The sequence below is a fragment of the Bombyx mandarina genome, chromosome 17 (assembly GCF_030267445.1).
Source record: "Bombyx mandarina strain Sakado chromosome 17, ASM3026744v2".
Lineage (NCBI taxonomy): Eukaryota > Metazoa > Arthropoda > Insecta > Lepidoptera > Bombycidae > Bombyx > Bombyx mandarina.
The window spans coordinates 11,439,934-11,466,347 of record NC_143223.1 but is presented as its reverse complement, the minus strand read 5'-3'; the positions used below and the strand labels follow the sequence as shown (position 1 = coordinate 11,466,347).

The following is a 26,414-nucleotide window of genomic DNA, read 5'->3' as shown; positions in this document are numbered from 1 at the left end:
TCTCCTTCAAAGAATACGGTTCAAAACCTGCATTAAATAAAGGTTAATAGTTAACCTGTTATTTATCTAAGATGTCGTTCCGAAGAGTTTTGTGACTGCCAATGGAATACAAAGTCAATAATTCGTTTTTCTGATTTACCAATCATTGTCCAAAAGTCAGATTGCCGCCTTTGATAATAGTCGACTCACATATTTGATTTAACTTTACGCTATCGAGAACTTTAAAAAACTCGCATTAAGCACACAAAAGAGCTTGATTAATTCAGAGAAAAATTTGGGAGAATCCTAGAAACCACGTCCTTTGGCTTAATTTACTTTTCCCACACATACTTACCTAAGCACCTTTAGAGATCATACTAAAGGCACCATTATTAACTTTAAGAAGCCCCAAATTAATAAACTAAATGAGTTCAAATAGCTTCGCTACTCGCGTTCCCGCCATAATTAAATGGCGTAATAATAATAATAATAATAATAATAATAATAATGTTTTTATTTCAAGTATCCATGACTCATATAAATTGTTAATAAAACTTGACCTATGTTATTAGTTATATTTAGATCACAATGAATTACTGTGGTAACATCCCATGGGAGATGGCACCACAGCGACCCATGTATATACAGTCCAGCCTGCTTGCGATCATGCTCAGGATACTGTTGGAGCTGGCCCTCACTCTGTTTACCAGTGTAAATTTGATGTAATGAAATGATTACAAAAATATTGACTACCGTTCTAAGAAAATGGACTTAATGACTTGACTTAGAGGATCTGTTAATAGTTGGTAGTCGACAGTTGGAAATGAAAACAAAAACCTTCTTAATTAAATTTTATTCTATTCTACGTACTTCCAAAAAGCCGGGACTTAGTGAAACTTACTTAAATATAGAATTGTCAGTAAAATACATAACTATAGAATAATATCTATTAATATGAGAAAATACATGTGGATATTTAAGTTATAATATTATTATAGTAAATTATTAATCACAGGGTGATCTAACGCTTCTTTAAATGGAATGATTTTTGAAGACAATAAATAAATTTTGAAACCCTGATTATCAATCCAAAAATGTTAGACACCATTTTAATTTTGACAAATTATCTTCGCCCTTAAAGGGCTTGAAGGCACGATAGTTTAATTACAGTAAAAAGAAATTATAACATGTACAATGTAAAATGTTACATCAGGATTCTACAATTCATAAATTTTATGATTTATTGGCACAAGTTAAAAATGAAGCAAAATATGTAAATCATTTTTGTAATGGTCAAATATTAATTTTTCAATTTTGAAAATTTCTTATTATTATATAAAGATATAAATGAGATTATAAATTTCATAGCAATAAAATTAATTTGAGGAATGTTAAAATATAAACATTACATAACTATTTTATTTAATTAACTTATATGTTTTTAAAGATTAAACACGGTCGATTATCCTTTTTTTGTTTTGTAAAATCTTAAATAATTATTTTAATATAAATGGAATGACAAACATAACTGAAATCTTATTATGAACTAGGTGTTATATCAACAGTAAAAATAAAAAGGATTCGTCTTTTATTTTCAAAATGTCATTCTTACCTACATTATTGGAATCTAAGTACAGACTTTTTTGTAAGGAATGACTGTTATTAAGAATGTAGAAGTTTTCGCGCCTAAATTTTAGTACAGTGACTTAGAAGCATCTAGCATGCTTGTAACAAGCCATTCAAATGTGCACGTTTAGACGTTTTACATGTGTCTCGTGTTACCAAAGTTGATTCCGCTTTGGTTGGCGCCCTTATTTGAACCGTACTGAAGAGATATGACTCCCTGACCAGCCCGGAGCTGCTCCTCGGAGAAGTTTCGCACGTTCTTCTCAGCTTCTTTCGGTCCTATTGACGGCTTCCCGTAGGTTCCAGCCTAAAATGACATTAAATATATTTTTTAATACACGGTAAAACATCAATTTAGACTAATATAAATCTAAATATTTTGTGACATTTCTTTGTAATAGTTCTCTTTAAATTTAGATATATTTTTACGCAATTTTCACAGTTCCCGAGTTTTTAGGTTATGTTGTTCGGCGGACGACACAAGTATTATCTATGACGTGTCTATGACGAACACTAGTATGTCATTGCGTTTAATCATGTTTAATGACATAATATGTTTTTCTTAAAAACGAATTAATCAACGTGTCAAAAATAAATAATTTTTAATTTATTCGTTAAACTGAAAAACCAATTCGAGCTAACGCATAGGTAAATATTTTACCTACACTACATAGTAGAATCAAAGTAAAAAGTAGTAATATGTTCTTCTACCTTTCTGCCCAGTGACTGCAAGCATATCACGACGGAGTTGAGATTCTGTCTCTCCCACAGGTCGACAGTTTGAAAAGTTTCCTGTGCCGGTACACCCAACTGTCTTGCGGCTTCGAGGAAAGCGTTGATATTCTCCATGCACTTGAAGGCCATCGACGATGTGTTGATCTTTTTGATCATGTTCGGGTGGATGTTGTTGGCTAGCCTGTAATAATATGTTAAAAACTATGTTAGATATTTATTTATTTGAAAGAGGCAAATATATCATTGTGGTTTCCTATACATTCGTTTTTTTTTTCCTTTTGGCTATTTAAACTAAAATATATAATGTAATTTTTTTTATATATTTTTTACCGACATATTTCTTTATTAAATGAATTTTATGATTTCCGCATTGACTTACGAATCATTTCTTAATTATCATTGTACCGTGTATGTACTATTTACTATATACCTAGTAGTATGTGTGGGTGTGTTTTTACTTCACTTAGAAGTTTGTACGTATCTATTTTTGTAGGTATAACTAACTTACTTGCACAGAAGTGTGCCGTCTTTAAGCACTTCGTAGAAGTTGTCCATATCCCCAGAGGTGTTCTCTGGTTCGCCGGTGATCATCCGAATCCATTCCAACGACTCGTGGGCCAACTCCTCGCTGTATTTGCTGTTGATCTGGAGTATCAAGAAATTATAATTAAACTGGCTGACCCGGCAGACTTCGTATTGCCTCAATCGATAAATAAAAAACCTAAGCTTTTGTATAAAAACTTAAACAAAAGGAATCCGTCCGACGGGGGATTTTTATTTAATTCCGAGCATTTTTATATTTATCTACCTTTTAAACCTTCTCTGGACTTCCACAAATAATTCAAGACCAAAATTAGCCGAATCGGTCCAGCCGTTCTCGAGTTTTAGCGAGACTAACGAACAGCAATTCATTTTTATATATATAGATAGATATATAGATTATGTCATTTAGAAAACCAAACGTTACTAACGTAGAATATTAAAAAAAAATCAAGCTAAAATTTACATAATACGCTGGGCTTGGCTCTGTACGGTTTCCGTTCCAGAAATTTTCTACCCTTTCGGTATATTAAAAGACACATTAAATATAGGGGCGGCTAAAGTATATTTTTATTAAAACAATAATAACTTTGAATATCATTTAATGTTTTTATTTAATTCATTCGCAATACATTACATACAAAGTGATATGTTAAGTTTTTACGCGTTTTTTTTTACATTTTCTATCTCTTTATTTATCACTAGTACCTACTAGCTTATTAAATATCGGTGAACCTATAGTAATATGTAAGTAGCACGTTCATTTATTTTATTTGTTCTCTTACGTAAAAAGGAACACTACGAATTTATGGATAAATAACTGGCTTATACACTACCGCTAAGGCCAATCGATTCGTCACATTAATAAAATATCTCACGAAACATATTATATCTTTTGTTGTTTTCGAAAGGTTAAGCTATTTAAGATAAACCAATGAATTTTGGTGTATAAAATAAAACAGTTTACATATTAAACAATTAAGCTTACTTGAAGCTATTTTTAGGAATGTAGTGAAGTTCTTCGGTCGCGTATGAGTAGGTACAACTGTAATATGGTATTACTGAGCTACTAAAAAGCAACGAGTAGACACTTAACCAAATTATACAAATCGTATTTTACCCTACAATAATAACCACGGAATAACCTTATTTATCTACTAGCGCACGCTATGTAAAGAATTTTAAGTATTTTTTTTACACATTGGGTTACATTATTGGAGTTTCAGTAAGGATCTCTATTTTTTTTTTTAAATATAATAACCATAGCCTATGTCACCCGGGGATAGCGTAACTTTCCAACAGTGAAAGAATTTTTTAAATCAGTTCAGTAGTTTCGGAGCGAATTCAATACAAACAAACAAACAAATCTTTCCTCTTTATAATATTATTATTTATCTATTCCGTGATAATAACCACAACTGACGTGCGATCAAAACTACTTTTACGGATTAAGCTCGCGGACGACTGTGACCACGAAAACTGTAAAGATTTGGTTCAAAACCTCGGAAAGAATGTAATGATATTAAAAAAATGATAGATTAAATCGTAAAAGTGGTATCAATTACGTACATAATAATATATGACTCGCGAAAATAATTAAATTTGAATCATAATAAGAGCAGATAGCTGTCAAGCCTAAAATCGACTGTTTTACAGAACACGGCGTGAAATTACAGATACGTCTTTATATTTATTTAACAGCTAAGCGTATATAACATGCTCAGTGCGATATTCATTTCAATTTATTATAATGCAGAGTGGAAATTAGATGCTGTCGACTTGTACGTTGAAATTGAAGGTCACGCTGATAACCGCCGAGCGAATAGCTGTTTCTTTAAACAATAGTTTCAACGTCAAAAGGCTTAGTATTGTTCGAATCGTGAACTAGTATTGAACAAATGAATTCCGATGCGAACATGCGAACGTGACAACATATATTTTGAAAATCTAAGACATATGCGAACAGACTTTCGTTTCTTCACGATGTAAACAAGGGAAAATTCTTCGTAATTTCACCACAATCATTCGAAGGCAAAGAAAGCTGAGCAAGTAAATAAAATACTTTTTGCTTTAATTAAAATTACTATTGATAAAGAATTAATAGTTGCGATGCTGTTCAGAATTAGCAACAGAATTAATAGGACCTTATTAGCAATGTAAGTGACACACTTACAGAAATAAACATGACTCAAATGAAATTCGAGCAAATTGTATAAATATGTTACGTACGACCTTATTAAATACTTAACCTACCATGTTATGACATCGCACCGTCACTTGTTTGTTATACTAAGCTTGATATTTGAAAAGGATCTCTAGCCTTTTTCGTTAAATTAACTGGTGGTAGGACCTCTTATGAGTCCGCACGGGTAGGTACCACCGCCCTGCCTATTTCTGCCGTGAAGCACTAATGCGTTTCGGTTTGAAGGGTGGGGCAGCCGTTGTAACTATACTGAGACCTTAGAACTTATATCTCAAGGTGGGTGGCGCATTTACGTTGTAGATGTATATGGGCTCCAGTAATCACTTAACACCAGGTGGGCTGTGAGCTCGTCCACCCATCTAAGCAATAAAAAAAAAGTCCTCATTTTGACAACAAAATGTATTTATAATATTCATCTAGATAGATCGATTTACCACATCAATTTTTTTGAAGTTTAAAAACCTTAAGGATGCTCAATGTATTCATCTCAAGTGATACCACTACGTCGGGTTCAACTTTTGAGTTTTTATTTTTATTTTTTATTAGGTACCTACAATGTTTGTTGTTCAATGAAGTCATCTTGTTGTTGATTGGTCATTTCAACAATTTCTGAGTAATTTGATATCCCGACTTATAGATACTTAATTATTCAAATTTCTTGTTCAACACTTTAGTCTGAGTTCATTTTAAATAAGCCTTTAATATTAAAAACGGGGAATTGGGTTATTACGATGGCAGAACAGTAGCCCGGCGTCCACAATGGTGAAAAAAATATCCTTGTGCTATTTATTTCTTATCGGACCACAATGAATTTTAAAATATTAACATGACATTAGCGACATAATTTCGGTTTCAAATTGAACAATCTATTTTGTATTTAATATCAATGCGACTATTTATAGGAGATTTTTTTCAAATTAAATGAATAAAACATTTTAATTAAAGTTGGAGTTACTAAAATAAAAAAGCACACGCATATTAATATTAAAATAATTTTATAAATAGTATATGTGAGCGTAATTAGGTTGGTCCTATCGAGATATTTTGCTAAAATTTTTCATATATAACACGTACTTTTTTACGATACGGCGCGATGGTATTTGTGCATCATGTTTTTCCTAAAAGAACACTGAATCAATAGTTCCTCATAAATATCGTTATTAATATATTATTTATACTCTAACGTTGCGTGGCTGATGGTTCCGAAAACAACTCGATGACGTCAGCCTCGAAGGATTCAAAGCGTGACTCAAGCCTTGGAGACGCCAGACATGCTTGGTGCGAGCAAAAAACATGAGGGTCTTTCGTAACCGGATTTAAATATTTTTTTGAACTAGGACGCCCGGAAAAGTACTAAGATTTCGTGAAATAAAAGTGCAATCAAGACGTGGCTTTCTCTGCAATGCAACTCTGGAATTTGTTGCCGGATTAAATAAAACCCCCGCAAGCAAACATGTAATATTTTATATCTTGTTTTTTTTTAAATAAAACGTTTCTATAACCCGTCTCTCGAGGGCTGACCCCATTCGTAGCTGTACGGTTGCACGCTTTCTAGTACCATAAAACCCGATTGACCTCTTTATCTGGTCTATTCGTGGCCCTTAATTATTATTCCGAAGCGTTCTTTAATTTGTTTGTGAAGGCAAAGGAAGTGAACTTTTTAACGTGTCCTGTTGCACCTGTCCAAATAAAACTGGGGTCCTTTTGGAGGAAGTGAGTCTTCGTTGATGTCGGATAATAGGGGACTACTAATTAGAATGTTTGAATGAATTATGGCGGTCACATTGTATAAAATTTGACGTTAATTTTTGAGTTTCCGAGAAATGGTCCGAAACTATATAATACTACCCGTACTCGACCGCTTCGCTGGGCATTTAAAATTAACATTATTATTTATTGTCATTATTATTAGGGAGTCCAACACTCACATAAATCTTAGCCTATCCATTAAGTACATGTATTTTCTACATGGATACCAAGTTTCAAGTCAATCGGATGCATGGTTATAATTATAGTTATAACGGAACATCCGTAAAAACCACTGTAGATTTATATATTAGTATAGATAATGTAGATACAAATTTTATCATCGTACTTGAAATTATAACAAGAATACAGAAATCCAAAGCGAAGTCCAATGACTAAAATCATTTGTTGCATTTATGTTGAATGAAATTTATAATATAATAATCGCTAAGCGATTCCTGTTTTAGCGTTTTTTCATTAATTTCTTATAGCATGATATAATTTAGCATTTAGATCCGACTGTTTTTCGATCAAGCCCATTATCGACCGTAGTTACTGCTTCACTCACACTTTTCCATCACACAGTTTTAATAACACCATCATGAGGATTATGGCGTCTTATTAGCCCGCACTGGTAGATACCACACCACCTATTTCTGCCGTGAAGCAGTAAATACGTTTCAGTTGGAACGGTGTAGCAGCCATTGTACCGTAAAACTGAAACTTAGAACTCATGTTTCAAGGTGTGTAGCGGCATTGACGTATTTACGTTAATCCATTAGCGGTGCTTTTAGGCACTACAAGCACCGGTCACCGTCCTCGTCGAACCCGTCGCTTGCGACGAAGGGCTCAACGAGCGAATTAACCCATAGACACAGCCCACTGAGTTTCTCGCCGGATCTTCTTAGTGGGTCGCGTTTCCGATCTGGTGGTAGATTCGCGAAGCACTGCTCTTGCTAGGGTCAGTCTTAGCAGCACTCCGGTTTGAGCCCGTGAGCTCACCTACACACGTTAGGGCGAAGTTGAAATAGCCTCTCAAGGCTATCAGCATAGGTAGGAAAAAAAATTACGTTAAGTAATAAAATAACTTAGTCCAAAAGCGAATAATCCGACATTAATATAATAAGATTCTCTGTAATTAATCTACCGGTCGCTTTATTTCAGTACATTACTGATAGCTGCTAATTATCAGTTTTATTAACCTTTCGAAGTTTAGCCTTTCATTAGTCTTAGGAACGCAAAGAGCTAATAATATTAAGCACTTTTTATATTGTTATGATGATTTGGAAAACCGAACACAAAATTCCGTAGTTAAATTAAATATTACTATCAAATAAAGGAGGTCATTTGGTGAGTTAGTCCCGAATAGTGTTGATAACGGGCATATCGCACTCATTATAATTGCAACATAAACATTTGACATGAATGCAAATTAATTAAGCGGTTTCGATACATAAATTATTTTTGTATGTAAATATAAATGAGTTTTATCGTCTCGTCGAGGTGGTTGGTGAATCTAACTCCAACACCGATACAGGTTCTATTTCCGGTCCGAGTCGATTTGTTTGAGGTTTTTTTTTCTGGTATTCGAGTTCTGGTCTTGTTTGGTCTGCTGTACTTGTTAAGTTTTTTTTGTATTTTTTATTGCATAGTGATATGATTTAAAGTTCTTGGTAGCAGAGTGCAGGCAGTTACGAAATAATATACCTACTAACACACTTTTATATATTAGTATTAGTTACGTCGATTTTTTAGAATTTATTATCGAAATCACAGTTTTCTTATTTTATTATACTTCACGAAGTGACAGACATTTTTTTTCACTTCTTCTTATTATGACAACTCTTGTCACTTCTTTCTATGTATATGTTTTTGATAAGGAGTTTCTATATCCATTAACTCCAACACTTTCCCTAAACATTTACATAGTACACAGTCCTAGTGCCTGGCGTAGAACTGCATATGACGTACGAGGTAGTGATTTGGTAAGGATGTCTGCGACTTGATCCTTTGTTCCGATCCGTACAACGTTGCAGATACCCTCAGTTACCAATTCTCTGACGTAGAAATGTCTGAGCCGGATATGCTTCGTTCTCTTGTGAAACTCGGGGTTGTGAGCAAGACGAACAGCAGCTTCATTGTCCACATGCAGAACCGGTACGTCCGCAATTGTAGTCAATGCCTGGTATAGTCTAGCAAGCCACATTAGTTCTCTGCCAGCTTCACTAGCTGCCACAATTTCGGCTTCTGTAGTGGAGATAGCGACCGATGTTTGTCGCTGACTGATCCATGAAACTGTGCCTCCAGAATAGCGACAGATCACTCCCGTTGTGGAACGTCCGGTTTCTGGATCACCTCCGTGGTCGGCGTCGCTAAATCCTTCTAGGATTCCAGGTTTGAGACCAGCTTTATATGAGATCCCATGCGAAAAGGTACCTTTGATGTAGCGCAAGATACGTTTTACCTTGAGCCAATCTGTCTTTACAGGTTTCTCCAACTTTCTTGAGACAACTCCGATGGCATAAGCAATGTCAGGGCGAGTACCAACCATTAAGTATGCCAGAGCACCGACAGCTTCTCTATATGGGAAACAGGAAGCTTCCGTTTCTTCTTTCCCTTCTTGAATAGCCTCTCTCTCAATCGGTGTGGAAACGGGATTACAGTCACTCATTTGAAAGCGGTCTAATACCTTTTTCGCGTATGCCTCTTGGTTGATGAAGATGGAGCCATCCTTTCCTCGATGGATTTGAAGACCAAGATAATATGTCGCTGGTTTCGTCGTTATGCGCAGTCTCTTCTTCAAATCTTCTAAGAAAGCGTTAGCCGTGTCTTCATCAGTGGCAGCTACTAATCCGTCATCGACGTACAACGTGATCAGTAGTTTCTTCCCGTTAACTTCTCTTGAATATAAGCAGCAATCAGCTTCGGACTGTTTGAAGTTCATATCCAATAGGATCTCTTGAAAGCACGAGTTCCAGCACCTTGGTGCTTGTTTAAGTCCGTACAGGCTACGGTTAAGCTTGAAAACGGTAGACGTTCCTTCCGTGAGGTTACACCCTTCTGGCGGTTGAACGTATATTTCTTCCTCGAGCTTTCCGTTCAGAAAGGCTGTGCAAACGTCGAATTGGACCAGATGTAAGTTTTCATGCGCGCTAACACTGAGTAGTGCTCGTACAGTAGTCAGGCGTGCGACAGGACTGAAGGTCTGGTCATAGTCTACTCCTTTCCTTTGTCTGTACCCTTTTACGACAAGTCGAGCCTTGTATTTGTCGATCGTGCCATCTGGATTTCGTTTGATCCGTAAAACCCATTTGCAGGGAAGTGCTTTTCGTCCTTTTGGCAATGCACACGGCGTCCAAACGTTCAGGTCTTCGAAGGATTTCAATTCGCTACCCATTGCCCTTTGCCATTCTTCGCGATCGTCCCTTTTCATAGCGTCTGCGAAATTATTTGGGAATGTTTCAGTGATACAGACGTAATCTCTTAGTCTCTCAGGACGTCGAATCAGTGAGCGATCTCTAAGATTATAGCCGGTTGGCGGTGGTTCAGCATCATAAAATAATTCTTCTGGAACTGTCGTTTCGTCTTCATGGTCATGGTCTTCGTAGAGGACTTGATCCGATTCTTCTCCCTCGAGAACATGATCATGGTCGTTGGAGATTGTTTCGGTAGTTGTATCTCCCTCGTGAACGTGTGTTTGCTCTGGAATTGCAACTTCTCTTTCTAAGTTCGTATTTGGCGTTATGGTAATCGGGTATTCTCTTGTCTCAACTTCTGTTTTAGGAATTTCACTGTTACAGATGGGAAGAGGTTTCTCATCGAAGATTACGTCACGAGAGCGGACGAGCGTCGAGTGTTTTCCGTCTGTGACCCAGATACGGTAGCAATCTTCGTCGTACCCGATAAGTCGACCTTTTATCGCCTTTTTGTCGAGTTTTCTACGCTTCTGCTTTGGAATATGGACATATGCGATTGAGCCTATTATTCGGAGATATTTAATAATAGGTTTCTTTCCATACCAAAGTTCATGCGGAGATTTATCTGAACTTGTGGGACCTGTTCTGTTCAGTATGTATGCGGCGGTATTAATGAGCTCTGCCCATAGCACTTGCGGTAATGGCTCATGAGCGTACATCATTGATCTTGCTGTCTCAACTAGGGTTCTGTTCTCCCTTTCGCTTACTCCGTTTTGTTCAGGTGTATACGGGGTGACGAGTCGCTGTGCTATTCCATGTGTGTCTAAAACATTTTTTATGGACGCGTTGTCAAATTCACCGCCGTTGTCACTTAGAAGGCATTTTATGGTGTGTCCGACTGTTTTAGTTTGAGCGATCATCAAAACTAACTTGTCTTTGACCTCGGACTTCTTGCGTATGAAGTACACCATACGGTAGCCAGTAAAGTCGTCTTTGAACAGAACGTAGTACTTATAGTTTGAGAAGCTAGGTTGAAACGGTCCGCAAACGTCGGTGTGTACGATTTCTCCGGGCGCGGTAGCTCGGGTTCTTGTACCGAATTTGAGTCGATGCGCCTTTCCAAAGATGCAGCCTTCACAGGTCTCTTTATCCATCGGCAGGATTAGACCTAGTTCCCGTTGGATCGTCGCTCTTACGTGTCTTTTATTTTGGTGAGCGAGTCTCTCGTGGTACAGTTGCATCGTTGCTGTAGTTGCAAAGACTTCGGGTGGTTTTTCTGGTAGTACGGGTTTTACTTCCAGTCGATATAAGCCACCTTGTTTTTGTCTCTTCCCTATTAAGCATACTTTCCCGTTGACAATGACGTTGCATTCAGTTGTCCTGGATGAAAAGGTGCTATTCGGGACTCGATCGTGAAGTGCGAGTACGGAGAAGAGGTTCTTGCTTATGGCCGGAACGTACCAGACGTCTTGCAGGCTGATGTCGATTTGTTTCCCGTTAACATATCCTCTAAGCTGTACTGTTCCTTTGCCTTTGGCACGGACTTCATTACCAGCGGCCGTTGTAACAGTGTAGTTCTCATTGAAATGTTCGTAGGTTTGGAAAATATCAGCTCTGTTGGTGACGTGGCTTGTTGCACCATTATCTATGTACCAGTTCTCGTTGTCCCGTGAAACTGTGAAGATTTCGTTATCTTCTAAAGACATGAGTAACAAATTAGCGGTCTTTGAAGTAGAAGGCGTTGCTGTCTGGGTCGGATTTTGGCTCTTAGGAGGTCTACCGTCACGGATCCATTTTTGACAGTTGCGTACTCTGTGGCCAATACCTAGGCAGTAGTTGCATTTAAGCTTCTTGTCCTTCTTCTTTTCCGTATTCGAAACCAGGGCTTCCGAATGATGCGAAGGTACGTTGTTACCTTGCAGTGCCCTTTCAAATGCGCAGATATGACTAGTTAGGCTTTCTACAGTACGGTTGGATTTGGGCAGGAGGAGCCAACTACTTCTGAAGCTGAAGTATGAATCATCAAGTGTGTCCAGTATCTTACAAACAAGTAGCAGTTCGGGTAGCTCTTGGTTACTGTCCTTCTTGAGTTCTTGATTCAGTTCAGTCCAGATGTTCTTTAATTTTGACATGTGGGTGGCTATGTCGTCTGCTTGATCCTTCTTAAAGCTGAAGAAACTCATACACAGGTTGTAGGTTTTGTCCTCATTTGTTCCGTCGAACAGCCTGTGGAGCTCTAACCAGACATCACGTACATTAGTGAACCGCATCACTTTTCGAAGTGTGTCTTCTTGCATATTGGTGGTAAGTATTAGGATAGCGCTGGCATCAGCTTTATCAAACTTATCTTTTTGTTGTTGATAAGCCGCCAATTCAGCATCGCCGCATCCGGTAGGTGGACGAGTAGGCTCCTGGAACGATCCTTCAACTACTTCTAGGGCCGACGGTACGGTGCGTAGTAAGCATAAGGCTTTGTATTTCCAGGTGTCCCAATTTTTTCCATCTAGGAGGCCGATCTGAAGCTTTCCTGTGATACCTTCCATTTTCGTAGTGCGGGTCCGTAACCTGATATGTGGGTGGCTATGTCGTCTGCTTGATCCTTCTTAAAGCTGAAGAAACTCATACACAGGTTGTAGGTTTTGTCCTCATGGTCATGGTCTTCGTAGAGGACTTGATCCGATTCTTCTCCCGAAGTGACAAGAGTTGTCATAATAAGAAGAAGTGAAAAAAAATGTCTGTCACTTCGTGAAGTACAATAAAAAATAAGAAAACTGTGATTTCGATAATATATTCTAAAACATCGACGTAACTAATACTAATATATAAAAGTGTGTTAGTAGGTATATTATTTCGTAACTGCCTGCACTCTGCGATTTGAAAATTGGACTCTGTGCTACCAAGAACTTTAAATCATATCAATCGGATCAAGTCCTCTACGAAGACCATGACCATGAAGACGAAACGACAGTTCCAGAAGAATTATTTTATGATGCTGAACCACCGCCAACCGGCTATAATCTTAGAGATCGCTCACTGATTCGACGTCCTGAGAGACTAAGAGATTACGTCTGTATCACTAAAACATCGACGTAACTAATACTAATATATAAAAGTGTGTTAGTAGGTATATTATTTCGTAACTGCCTGCACTCTGCGATTTGAAGATTGGACTCTGTGCTACCAAGAACTTTAAATCATATTAGGTTACGGACCCGCACTACGAAAATGGAAGGTATCACAGGAAAGCTTCAGATCGGCCTCCTAGATGGAAAAAATTGGGACACCTGGAAATACAAAGCCTTATGCTTACTACGCACCGTACCGTCGGCCCTAGAAGTAGTTGAAGGATCGTTCCAGGAGCCTACTCGTCCACCTACCGGATGCGGCGATGCTGAATTGGCGGCTTATCAACAACAAAAAGATAAGTTTGATAAAGCTGATGCCAGCGCTATCCTAATACTTACCACCAATATGCAAGAAGACACACTTCGAAAAGTTATGCGGTTCACTAAAGTACGTGATGTCTGGTTAGAGCTCCACAGGCTGTTCGACGGAACAAATGCGGACAAAACCTACAACCTGTGTATGAGTTTCTTCAGCTTTAAGAGGGATCAAGCAGACGACATAGCCACTCACATGTCAAAATTAAAGAACATCTGGACTGAACTGAATCAAGAACTCAAGAAGGACAGTAACCAAGAGCTACCCGAACTGCTACTTGTTTGTAAGATACTGGACACGCTTGATGATTCATACTTCAGCTTCAGAAGTAGTTGGCTCCTACTGCCCAAATCCAACCGTACTGTAGAAAACCTAACTAGTCATCTCTGCGCATTTGAAAGGGCACTGCAAGGTAACAACGTACCTTCGCATCATTCGGAAGCCCTGGTTTCGAATACGGAAAAGAAGAAGGACAAGAAGCTTAAATGCAACTACTGCCTAGGTATTGGCCACAGAGTACGCAACTGTCAAAAATGGATCCGTGACGGTAGACCTCCTAAGAGCCAAAATCCGATCCAGACAGCAACGCCTTCTACTTCAAAGACCGCTAATTTGTTACTCATGTCTTTAGAAGATAACGAAATCTTCACAGTTTCACGGGACAACGAGAACTGGTACATAGATAATGGCGCAACAAGCCACGTCACCAACAGAGCTGACATTTTCCAAACCTACGAACATTTCAATGAGAACTACACTGTTACAACGGCCGCTGGTAATGAAGTCCGTGCCAAAGGCAAAGGAACAGTACAGCTCAGAGGATATGTTAACGGGAAACAAATCGACATCAGCCTGCAAGACGTCTGGTACGTTCCGGCCATAAGCAAGAACCTCTTCTCCGTACTCGCACTTCACGATCGAGTCCCGAATAGCACCTTTTCATCCAGGACAACTGAATGCAACGTCATTGTCAACGGGAAAGTATGCTTAATAGGGAAGAGACAAAAACAAGGTGGCTTATATCGACTGGAAGTAAAACCCGTACTGCCAGAAAAACCACCCGAAGTCTTTGCAACTACAGCAACGATGCAACTTTACCACGAGAGACTCGCTCACCAAAATAAAAGACACGTAAGAGCGACGATCCAACGGGAACTAGGTCTAATCCTGCCGATGGATAAAGATACCTGTGAAGGCTGCATCTTTGGAAAGGCGCATCGACTTAAATTCGGTACAAGAACCCGAGCTACCGCGCCCGGAGAAATCGTACACACTGACGTTTGCGGACCGTTTCAACCTAGCTTCTCAAACTATAAGTACTACGTTCTGTTCAAAGACGACTTTACTGGCTACCGTATGGTGTACTTCATACGCAAGAAGTCCGAGGTCAAAGACAAATTAGTTTTGATGATCGCTCAAACTAAAACAGTCGGACACACCATAAAGTGCCTTCTAAGCGACAACGGCGGTGAATTTGACAACGCGTCCATAAAAAATGTTTTAGACACACATGGAATAGCACAGCGACTGATATGATTTAAAGTTCTTGGTAGCACAGAGTCCAATTTTCAAATCGCAGAGTGCAGGCAGTTACGAAATAATATACCTACTAACACACTTTTATATATTAGTATTAGTTACGTCGATGTTTTAGAATATATTATCGAAATCACAGTTTTCTTATTTTTTATTGTACTTCACGAAGTGACAGACATTTTTTTTCACTTCTTCTTATTATGACAACTCTTGTCACTTCTTTCTATGTATATGTTTTTGATAAGGAGTTTCTATATCCATTAACTCCAACACATAGATGAATGGACGAGCTCACAGACCACCTGGTGTTAAGTGGTTACCGGAGCCCATAGACATCTACGATGTAAATGCCGCCACACACCTTGAGATATGAGTTCTAAAGTCTCAGTATAGTTACAAAGGCTGCCCCACCCTTTAAACCGAAACGCATTACTGCTTCACGGCTGAAATAGGCAGGGCGGTGGTACCTACCCGTGCGGACTCACAAGAGGTCCTACCACCAGTGAGAAAATGTCTTTCTTATAGATGAAACAAAGCTAAAATTGGTGGTGGTATTGACGGTGGTGATGGAAAAGGCGGGATTGTAAATCCGCATCGTAGCGGATTTCGGCACCATGTAACTAGGTAATTAAGCTAAGCTACTACTACTGTTGACTACATTGGAAGAAAAGTCACAGCCTGCCTAATCTGAAGTGGAGCTCATGGAGATCACACCGTAAACCATACTACCAACGTTAGCACATAGGTTATGTCGTAGTGTCCATTTCACTTGACAGCTGTCTCAGCCTTCTAATTTGAACACGAATTTGGCAAGACGATGACACCAGACCGTGCGGGCTCAAAACACCATGTACCTATGGATAATTGGACTATAATAACAATTTCGAGGGGTGAGGCTATTTGGTTTAAGCGACATTTCAGTTAATACGCGACATTTGTCTTTATAATTAAAGGTCTGTTTTATTTAGTATTAGCATCAACAATTCGATGTTTTAAAATAGCCGAAAAAGTTTTGTTATGATATTTTTTTCCAAAATTTAAACTTTAAATGGTTGACATAAAACCACATGTACAAAGTTTAAAAAATGCCGCTTAAGCCTTTAAATAAAGCCTTTCACTCCTCGATACATAAAAAGATACGATGTAGATCTCTAGATCCATATAAAATTATGGATAAGGCTGCGTCTGTCAATCCCATTTTACATAAAGGCGTTCGTTCATTGCTAATCTCATTGCACATACACACGTTCATAAAAAAAAACGACTGTTACCATAAATAGCTATGATTCAATGTCAACGGTCGAATTGCTGTTACGTCACTATTACAGATAGAACGGCTTCATAAAACGTTTCGGGAACTGGTTTTAAAATTTGTATTAAATATGATATTAAATAAAAATAATATTCTATTTTTAAAATATTGCTTGCAAAAAGAAACTTGTAAAATATGCAGTTGTAAATAATATTCTTTTTTTCTATTTTCAAAATATTGCTTATAAAATAAAACTTGTAAATATGCAGTTGTTTCTTCTTTGTTAACTGCATATGCGTTATACATGTTTGAATATTTAATATTTTTCATTATTTTATATTTTTGTACTTTGTTGTTCTAAATATATAAAAAAGCAATATAAGTTTAACTTGCACTATAAATTAGATTTAGCTTAACAAGCAACATTTGTCGTGTATTTTAAATTGTGTGGTAAAGTTTAAAAGCAAGTACTTTAACTTTTCAAACACATTCCAAGATAAAACTGTTTTTCGTGATGATCGAAAATAATAATCCAAATTAAAGTAAAGCAACATAGAAGTGCTTATACGTTCTATTGATTGCAAAATTCAGACTAAAGCGATTCGTTTAATATCCGACAAGTCTTGCCACTTGCCAAGGCATCGACAATGGCTCTTACGAGTAAGGAGTGAGGAATGGGGTCGCCGGTCGACACGAGGACGGCTGCACGACCAATGCTGTACAACCAGTTGTATCTGATTTGCAGAACAGCATTGAGGTTAAGATTTGCGACTTTTGTCGGTTAAAAAGCGAAGAGGCAAGCTAATGAAACACCAGAACTTTGGTATGGCCACTAGAATGTTTTGAATGTTTACTCATAAAGTTGCCGTTTTACAATATTGGTCATTGGATACATAATTTATGTGTCTGGCAATAAATGCTAAATTGAAATGATTTTTTTTTTTAAAGTATGGAATTCTATTTTCGAATTCGAGCATTTATTTATTTATTAGTGTTTTATTTTCGTTAGGTACGTTTGCATTTATTTCATCATTAAGGACACTATTAAAATATTAGTAACGCCGTCAAGAAATGTCGTCGTACAAACGACTCACAATATTAGAGATGTGTATGTAGTGAACACTATAAGCGAACGCCCCTAGTTATCGACTTCAATGCTTCCAACATGGTAATTTTGATATAAAAAATGGATCCCGTGGTCGCCCAAAAACTAATGGTCGAACAACAACGACGAATTAAAGGCGACTAGCACCAGCGTTAGTATAAAAACAATTTCGGTCCATTTGCGTCAAATTGGTTGGTAAAAAAAACTTGATAAGTGGGTGTCACACGATCTGAACGATCGACACCGCGACGAATCTGTAAGTTATGTATGCTTTGCTATGTTGAACTGCTATTTCACTTGCTATTAAAAATGAATTATTTTTGATAATCGTAAGGTTATTATGTTGGTTAAACTCTGGTTCAGCACTTAAGGAATGTGTCAAACAAAAACTCATCCCCAAAAAAGTCGTGTTACCTACCGATTCATCACAACTCGACACAGGCATCACTGCGGATGTATACTGTGAGGAACTGGACACAACGGTGGAGAAGCTCGCGAATATCCAGCCACCTTGGTTAATCACTCGTCCCCGATGTTCCTACACAACGCTCGACTTCATACGGCATAACAGACAGTCTCTAAGCTACTTGTAGCTCTTGAGCTAAGGTTAAAATTTTTGCGTCATCCACCGTAATCACCAGATCTGGCGCCGACACACTACTACTATGTACTTTTCCAAATTTGGACAATTTTTTGCAGGTAAAACAATCAATACCCGAGAGGCAGTACTAAATGCCTTTACAAAGTTCTTTGACTGCCGTACGTACACCTGACTTCTTCAAAAAGGACATTGAATAATTACCGCACCGCTGGCAAATACGCATCATTATAACAGATGCATACTTTGATTGACAGAAATTAAAAAATATAAAAAAAAAACCTAGAACTTTCTCTACTAAATGGCAACTTCAGAGATAAATAAATGAAGACCTGATATTTAGTTTTTTGTTGTTGTTTTAGGTAAGCATAGCTCAACTTTTGAAAGAAATTTTGAAATGTTGAAAGACTAGTGAAGGCAGGTAAAAGGAAAATTAACTGGAATCTGATCAGTGTTACCTACTGGGTCCAATTTTTAACTATATATCATCTAGAAACTCACTCAAAATAAAACATCAAAATCGGTCCAGACGTTTGGGAATAGTGTAACGACAGATATGTATGGATGAAAAAAGAAGTAGGTACTCATTTAAGTATATTTTGAAGATGTGTGTGGTTATATTATTGCGTCAGAGTAAATAGTAATATATTTTATCCGAAAGTTCTGAATGTTAGTGTTTTAATGAAACATTTCGTAAAATTGTAATTTAAAAAACCGCGCATGGTACTAACAGAGTGTACCTACACGCCGTTATACCTACAGGGGTTACGTATACACATTCACGAAGCCGTTATGGGAGCAATAAAAATAGCATGTTGTTACATTATGCCCTTTTCTTGTCCCTATTTATTTTTAATAACATATTTTGGAACACGGCCCTTTTTTGTACCCTATGTAGCGTAAGACTGAACAATATAAGGATGCCTTATTGAAGTGTAAAAATAACAAATGACGTCAAACCAATGCAAATACAAAAATGTGATTTCAAAAACTTTTAATCTAAGATTATCTAGCAAATATAAGCGTATGAATCCAACCCACAATAGCAATACATCAAGTCGCCAAGCTAAAGCAAAACATTGACGTTTGTATGAAACAATAGACAATAACATACAAAAACATTGCTACAATAATAAAACAGTGGTCTAATATATCATATTTCAATGTAGACCACACTTGACGAAAATGTTGTCTAAGCAAACGTGGACGTGTTAAATATTTATGATATAGGTTTTTAAGTATTTACTGTTATGACATATAAATCTGTAGGTGGTATTGAGAACAAAATATTGTTTGTTTTGATTAGTTTCGACGGCAATTTAAACCAAAACGAGCGCCATCATAAATTCAGTAGCAATTAAAAAACATTAGGTTAAAGAAATTATGCAGTAAAAGTGTTCTAATCAACTCACGAATAACTATGCTCGCTACTCGCGATTCGTAAAGCTGATTATATCAAATAGTATTACATATTAGATAGGATTTATTTTCGATAAAATTCAATTAGGGTTGGAAGTTCGGTTGCAAAATAATGAATTGTATCATTTGGGTTTTTTTCCCTAAAAGACTATTGTCATTGAGTTAGAAAAAAAAAATCTATAAGGGAAATTTCTTTGTATTTTTTTTTCTATGAGGCCGTTTGTGTTATATAAATAAAAACACTTATTTAGATTTCTTTATCAAATCGAAATTCAAATAGTTTCTAAAAATATTTAATTTAGATTTAATTGAAATATGTAAATACCATCGCCAAATAGATTTTTTAAGTTACTTTATAAGGTGTAAAAATGTAACACGTTATTTTTGTACGATTTCTGTTTGTTTGAAACATAAGTAAGCTTTGATGAAATCGAGTGAAATGCACATGTCAATCATGAACATATGGCTGATATTTAAAATGAGCCGTGTGTAAGCCTTATAAATGAATCGGCCTTATAAGGAGAGGTTTCTGTACCGAGAAACGGGAATGAGTCACCGTCGCGCCAGTATTAGTTTAAAATGAATTATTTCGATTTATAATCGAACATCTGGTACTATGAATCTGTTTGTGGATGTTACATATGTGTCAGAACTGGGTTTGTATTACGTATTTCGTAATTTTATTATCAATGAAACTGATATGCGTATTAAGCTGGATGTCTTCGATCAATTTAAAATGATCGTTTTAATTTTCTACAGAATAAAAAAAATACGATAGAATTTAGTGTACTTATAGTGTAGTTATATTTCGAATCGACTATATAATTATAAGTAGGTTTAATGGAGTAGGCAGGTACTGTGTTTGTCAAAATGAGCGTTGACATTTAAACCATAGATAATACACATAAAAAAAATTAAACTGTGACAATTTAGTAAATATTTAACTCTCTCAAAAGACACGATTTTCCAATAGGTAATGTAACGTGTTAACAGTAACGTGTCAACATTCGCCTTAGGGGTTTAAATAAAATAAAATAAAAAATTGTAATAGTTTGAAAAGTGAATACTTTCAAACTAAACAAATAAACAGATTCCTTGACATAATAATATGAAATATTGATAAAATACTGGCGGTGCGCGAGTTAATTAATTAGGAAACACGCAAACCTTGGATGACCCAAGCTTCTAATGCGATAAGACACATAGTGTCTAGTGTAAGATACATAGGTATGTATGTACGTACATACATACATCACATGTTTTGAAATTACACACACAAACTTAAAAATCGGTAAATACACGTATAGATGATACGCTATACATGGACTTTTATATTTGGTTGTGTAATAGGTTATTGACCATTTGGAGTTTCGAATGTCGAGTCAAGAAATTGATATTAGACGTTAATGTACTCTTTTAAAGAGAAGATAATATATTATTAAACTTATATACGATAATGAAAATGTTCATTATTGTTAATATGATTGAATGTGATTATGGAAACTATTATTACATTGTAAATAATTCAGATTGAGAATAAATTTAAATTGTGTCGTGCCCATGTGTACGATTTGTGACATTCTAGAAAATGCTATAAATAGACATTTACAACACTACATGGAAAGCTATAAAACACTGTCTAAGTAGAACCATTTCGAATCTATGGCGTCTACGTCTACTTTTTGTAATCGGTGTTTTGTGTCGTATGGGAAATGATCTGAAGAATTTGACATGATCATAATAACGACAGCGTATCATCTGCCACTGAAGCATATACCATACATTTCTAGAAAAAAAAACAATATCCGATCCAGACGACGTGGATGGGGCAAAGCAAAGCCGCCGTCGCGCAAAACATGTCTTGTCGGATCCCCCGGATCCACTCTCGGTGCTCCTAGGCTCTTCAAGCACCAGTCACCCTCCTTGTCGAACTCATCGTCGGAGTCGACGTGCAAACTAGCCCATAGACACAACTCACTGAGTTTCTCGCCGGATCTTCTCAGTGGGTCGCGATTCCGATAGTAAATTCAGCGAAGCACTGTTCTTGCTAGGGCTAGTGTCAGCAATTCTCTCAGGATGAGCCCGTGAGCTCACCTACCAGTCCGCGCGAAGTTGGAATAGCCCCTTAGGCTACCAACGATAAGGTATGACGAAAAAAAAATTAAAGAAAAATGGCACGTACCATCCGAATCTGGAATGAATTTGAATTACGACACGTCATTCTTCAAAACATGACTTTAAAAGTGTCCTCAGCGATGCTGTTAGCAACGCTAATGTCTATGAGCCACGGTGACCAGTCACCATCAAGCGCGCAGCAACATTGTGTGCCTTCCAAGACAATTAAAAGAAAAGGAAAATAATAAAGGTAAATAAACATGGTCAGTGGTGAATATTAAAGAAAATTTCACAACATTCTGAGTTAGCAAGAATTTCGAAATTCTTGAATGCATTTTTAAAAAGTTCACGAAATACGACGGTCTCCAAAAACTCTTGTATTTTGAGCGGAAAACCGGTTGTAAAAGCTGTATTGAGTGCGCCTCCTTGGCCCACTATCAGTACCGTTGTATCTTCAGAAAAAAAAAGTTTTACCTATGCACCACCAATCAGAATATTACATAGCCTCGACAATGTCATAAGTATGTCTTTACAAATAAATTTTTTCAACCGCAAATTAATCTAATGGAAAATGCAGCGAGCTTCATATATCTATGTATGATTTTATTTTCCTTATTGATCTCATTGACTGATCAGGATCTCTGAATTTATTAGGTACTGTTGACCGTTATTCGTGCTCAATGTGATAAAATATGTAGAAGTCGATGTGCTTAGTGCGAGTTTTTTAACGTTCTCGATAGCGTTAAAGTTAACTAAATTTGTATGGGTTTGGAACGTGTGCCTACGTTTGCCGCTAGGGGCGCTGTTTCAACTGCATACAAATTGGACTTAACTTTTACGCTATCGAGAACGTTAAAAAACTCGCACTAAGCACACAGAAATATTATAACCAAACCGACATCACTGACAGTTCGGTAAAACAGCCCTATCTTATACCTTTAAACGAGCAATTCTTGTATATATATAATCTGAATCTCGGAAACAGCTCCAACGATTTTCATAAAATTTAGTATACAGGGGACTTCGGGGGCGATAAATCGATCTAGCTACGATTTATTTTCAGAAAATGTTGTTTTATTCGTGTTTTCAATAATCAACTCTTCCCGACATCTATTGGCGAATAATAATACTATTTTTCTTAATTGAGGGCAACTAACCGCTTTAAAGACACAACAAGATGGCGTTATCAAAAAAAAAACCGAGCTAAGTTCGATCATCATCTAGTATTACACAATACACACAGTTAGCTCCGAAAATAATATTGAATAGGTACTATATATCTGCAATATTATATGTAACGGTAATGTACATGTGATAAGGACGTATGTAAAACGTTTATGTAGTTAAAGGTAGGCAGGCTTGGCCGGCAGAGCGTGAGTCTGGGGCAACGACCTTCTAGGTATGGTGAATTTCAAAAGATCAACACGTTTAGTACTGGGTTTAGTAAAGGAAATGTACTGAGAGCTAAATGTTTTTTTTTAATATATGACGCAAGTGCAATTTTTGCTTGACTTATTTCTGAGATTACTTATACTTAGGTACGATTATCGGGGAAGTTTTACTTTTTAGGCATACCTATAAGATAAGCATAGAATATGTACTAATCAGCTGTTCTTGATTTAAACAGAGATATTATGACCTTTTATTTATTTAGGTGGCGAATTTATTTAGGGAAATTGTGTAATTTTCTCATATTCACTATGGTTTTCAGCAAAATTAAAACGAACTATCTAATCCAATTCAACGTAAATTCTCTCCAAAAGTATTAGATACAATTTGGGATTCGGCAACAAATTGAGCAATTTAATTCGCTTCGTATTTCGGAACGATATCATTTTAGCATTCTGATGCGATTTAATAGAATGACGTCACATCATATTGATTCATATGAGCAAATATACATGTACTTGAATATTTAAATTAATTACCTACCTCTACGAATGTGTATGTTTTTGATCAATCCAATATTTTTCTTAATAACCTTCGATCATATTAAAATTTTAATTCAATGAATACAATATATTATTATTATGATTGTATTCATTTTATTACGAAGATATTCACCTTCATTTTTATTTAGCGAACGACAACTCTCGCAATTTCGAATAATTTATATTAATAATATGTATAATACAATTAAGGAAAATTTTAACAATCGCATTAAGCATTACGTGTACGCTTTGTGAATCATCTTGACGACCTTACCTAAAAGTAAACATGCCACTTACATAGGCACGATCCAAGTCATTTAAAATTCTAAAGCGATACTCCCGTTTCGCCAAGGCGTCGTGTATTTTACTTGGAATGCAGACAAAAGTGTGTGTGGCGTTTTTGGTTTTGATGTCTTCTGGTTAGAGCCCCATGAGTTCACCTACTCGTCAGGTTACGCTGGCATAACCTTCTAAGGTTACCAACAGCTTAGGCAGAAATAAAAAAGATTGGTTTTTAAGTTGTTTTGTTGCAATTTTTTTTCTACACGTTTTCGAAGCATGACGACATTCATTGGGTAGAAATAAATTAATTTCTCAAATTATATTTTAATTCTATTGATTATCCAGCACACATTCTTTAATTATCAACGAATTGCCAATTTAAATAAGTACGTCACCCCATTATTTCTAAAGTAAACAATTTAATGTCTATAAAACTAAACTAGGTATAATGCAGATAAAAATACTTTTTGTAGGAATACATCATTGACGATTTGTGTAATTAGAAGATAATGTTGAGTAAGTATTGATTTAGTAATGAAGGTAACAAGGTTACATTAGAATTTCTTCAAAAAGTGCGTTTTCAAGACTTATTATCCGTAATGCATCGTCTAAAATCTAAATCAACGTGGCCTAAAGTATAAGATGCGGTGTATTCGTAGCGAGCAATGCTAAGTGTGCCGATGTTCAAAACTGGCAGATACCAATTTTTCTAAATAAACACATACTTAACACGTCTTGGCGAATGACTTCCGCGATGAAGGAATATCGTCAGATAAAATATGAAAGCAGCAAAATTTATAAAGTGGTCAAACGAAGCCCGTCTAAATTGGGTGGGCGGGTGTTTTATCTTTTTGTGCGATCGAACCTGTTTCGGTCGTTATGGGATCCCGTGGATACATCTTTGAAATCATGTTGTCACTTGCGGACTTGTGGATAGATGCACGGAAAATGAAAATCACGGTCCTTGAATCGCGGGAATTTCTGGAGTTCTTATGACCATGCAATCAGTGGAAATGTTAATTAGGAAGAACATGAAAGAGCATTCGTTGAGTTTTTTAATATGATCGTGATTCGGTGTACGATTTAAAAAATCTCGCCGATTGGAATTCAGTGGATGTCATTCCTAATTTCAACTCTAATATTGAACTGATATTACAAAGTTTAAAAATTAAATTAACATGACGTGCCTTAACAACGGAATTATATTATGTTCACATTGGACACATTCGAAAAGACATGGAATGATCTAGGCTTTACTTTTGTTATTCTAACTGCAATACCAGTATTCCATTCTTGTATAGGTTAATGAACTTTGATGGCCAAAGGTATTAAAGGCTAAAAGGTATTAAATTTTAAACAAACGTGATTAGAAACAATCGCTAGGTATATTTGATAATCTATGAAACGTGCTCTTGAATATTTATGTACGCCTAGTGTGAATATCTACCCGCGTCAAAACGTTACATACACGAAAGACTCCAGGCACAGGTGACTATTACGACGCTAATTAAATTTCGGCAGCAAAAAGATGCCCCGTTCTTATTTAAAACAAATGAACCACGAAGATTTGGAAGTATGTCTGGCGCCAAGTGTTTAAAGATGAGTGCCATGTGCTAATGTAGGTCAGGGTCGAGTCCTTGGAACAACTGGACCGAGCAGCATCCCTGATCAATAAACGATGCCTCGCGACCTATTTAACAGCCACTCCCATTGAAACGTTTTTTTTTTGTTTTTTTTTCCAACTCACCTTTCTCTGGGCTTCAGCTGCAAATCCTGATTTGGTCGCTCGGTTATTTGCCATTTCGAACTAATAACAATTTAATAAATTATTTAAATAAATCACAGACACGGTAGAAGGTGAAGTCACTGTGTACAGAATGTAAACAGGCCGGCGGGTCAACGGGACACGTCCGAGTCACACGAGGGTCGATGTGTGAGTGTGTGTTTGCCTGATGAATGACATCATGGTGCGCGCAGCGGCCTGGCGACGGCTTGACACACGGCACGGCTATAGTTACGAGAGACATGTTATCGATATAGCCTTCATGAACTTATCGAGACTTCAACATCACCAATTGAATATTTCAAATTTTAAATGGTTCCATTGATAGGAAATGTTTCTTTTATACATATTTATTTTTCAAATTTGTTATCTTTAATATCATATTCGCCGTCGAACAAAACACACGCAAAATATTATACTATATTATACAGAATACAAAAAAAAAAAATGCATTACGTACTTTTTGTAAGCGTGTTTAAATAAGATTTTTTTTTTAATTAATAAAAACATTTTTTTATATAAATAATGGAGTTGGTAAGCGGCGGTGGTTGAGCTTGATGAATTTTGTCAGCGAAGTTGCAGTAGTTAAATAATAAAAATTAAGTACTACGCAATTAATAAAATAAAAACATAAATTTAATTATAGCGGTAGGCAGCGGCTTGTCTCTGCCCCTGGCATTGCTGTAGTCGATGGGCGACGGTAACCA

General features: G+C 36.7%; 1 protein-coding gene across 1 annotated transcript; it reads right to left on the bottom strand.

Moving 5' to 3' along the window:
• Window positions 1-817: 817 nt before the first annotated feature.
• On the bottom strand, window positions 818-25,931 carry Chd64 (transgelin calponin-3). The gene is made up of 4 exons (XM_028171282.2): window positions 25,672-25,931; window positions 2,849-2,985; window positions 2,317-2,521; window positions 818-1,912 (listed from the first exon to the last, which is right to left on the bottom strand). The coding sequence occupies exons 1-4, from the start codon at window positions 25,723-25,725 to the stop codon at window positions 1,742-1,744; spliced, it is 567 nt and encodes a 188-aa protein (XP_028027083.1). The 5' UTR covers window positions 25,726-25,931; the 3' UTR covers window positions 818-1,741.
• Between the last annotated feature and the right edge of the window lie 483 nt (window positions 25,932-26,414).

Excerpts from the sequence above, each read along its gene's own strand:
- Chd64 (XM_028171282.2), bottom strand. The coding sequence starts at position 25,725 with ATGGCAAATAACCGAGCGACCAAATCAGGATTTGCAGCTGAAGCCCAG. Across the intron at positions 2,522-2,848 it reads GACGGCACACTTCTGTGCAA|GCTAGCCAACAACATCCACC; the intron begins GTAAGTTAGTTA and ends ATATTATTACAG. Across the intron at positions 1,913-2,316 it reads TGCAGTCACTGGGCAGAAAG|GCTGGAACCTACGGGAAGCC; the intron begins GTAGAAGAACAT and ends ATGTCATTTTAG.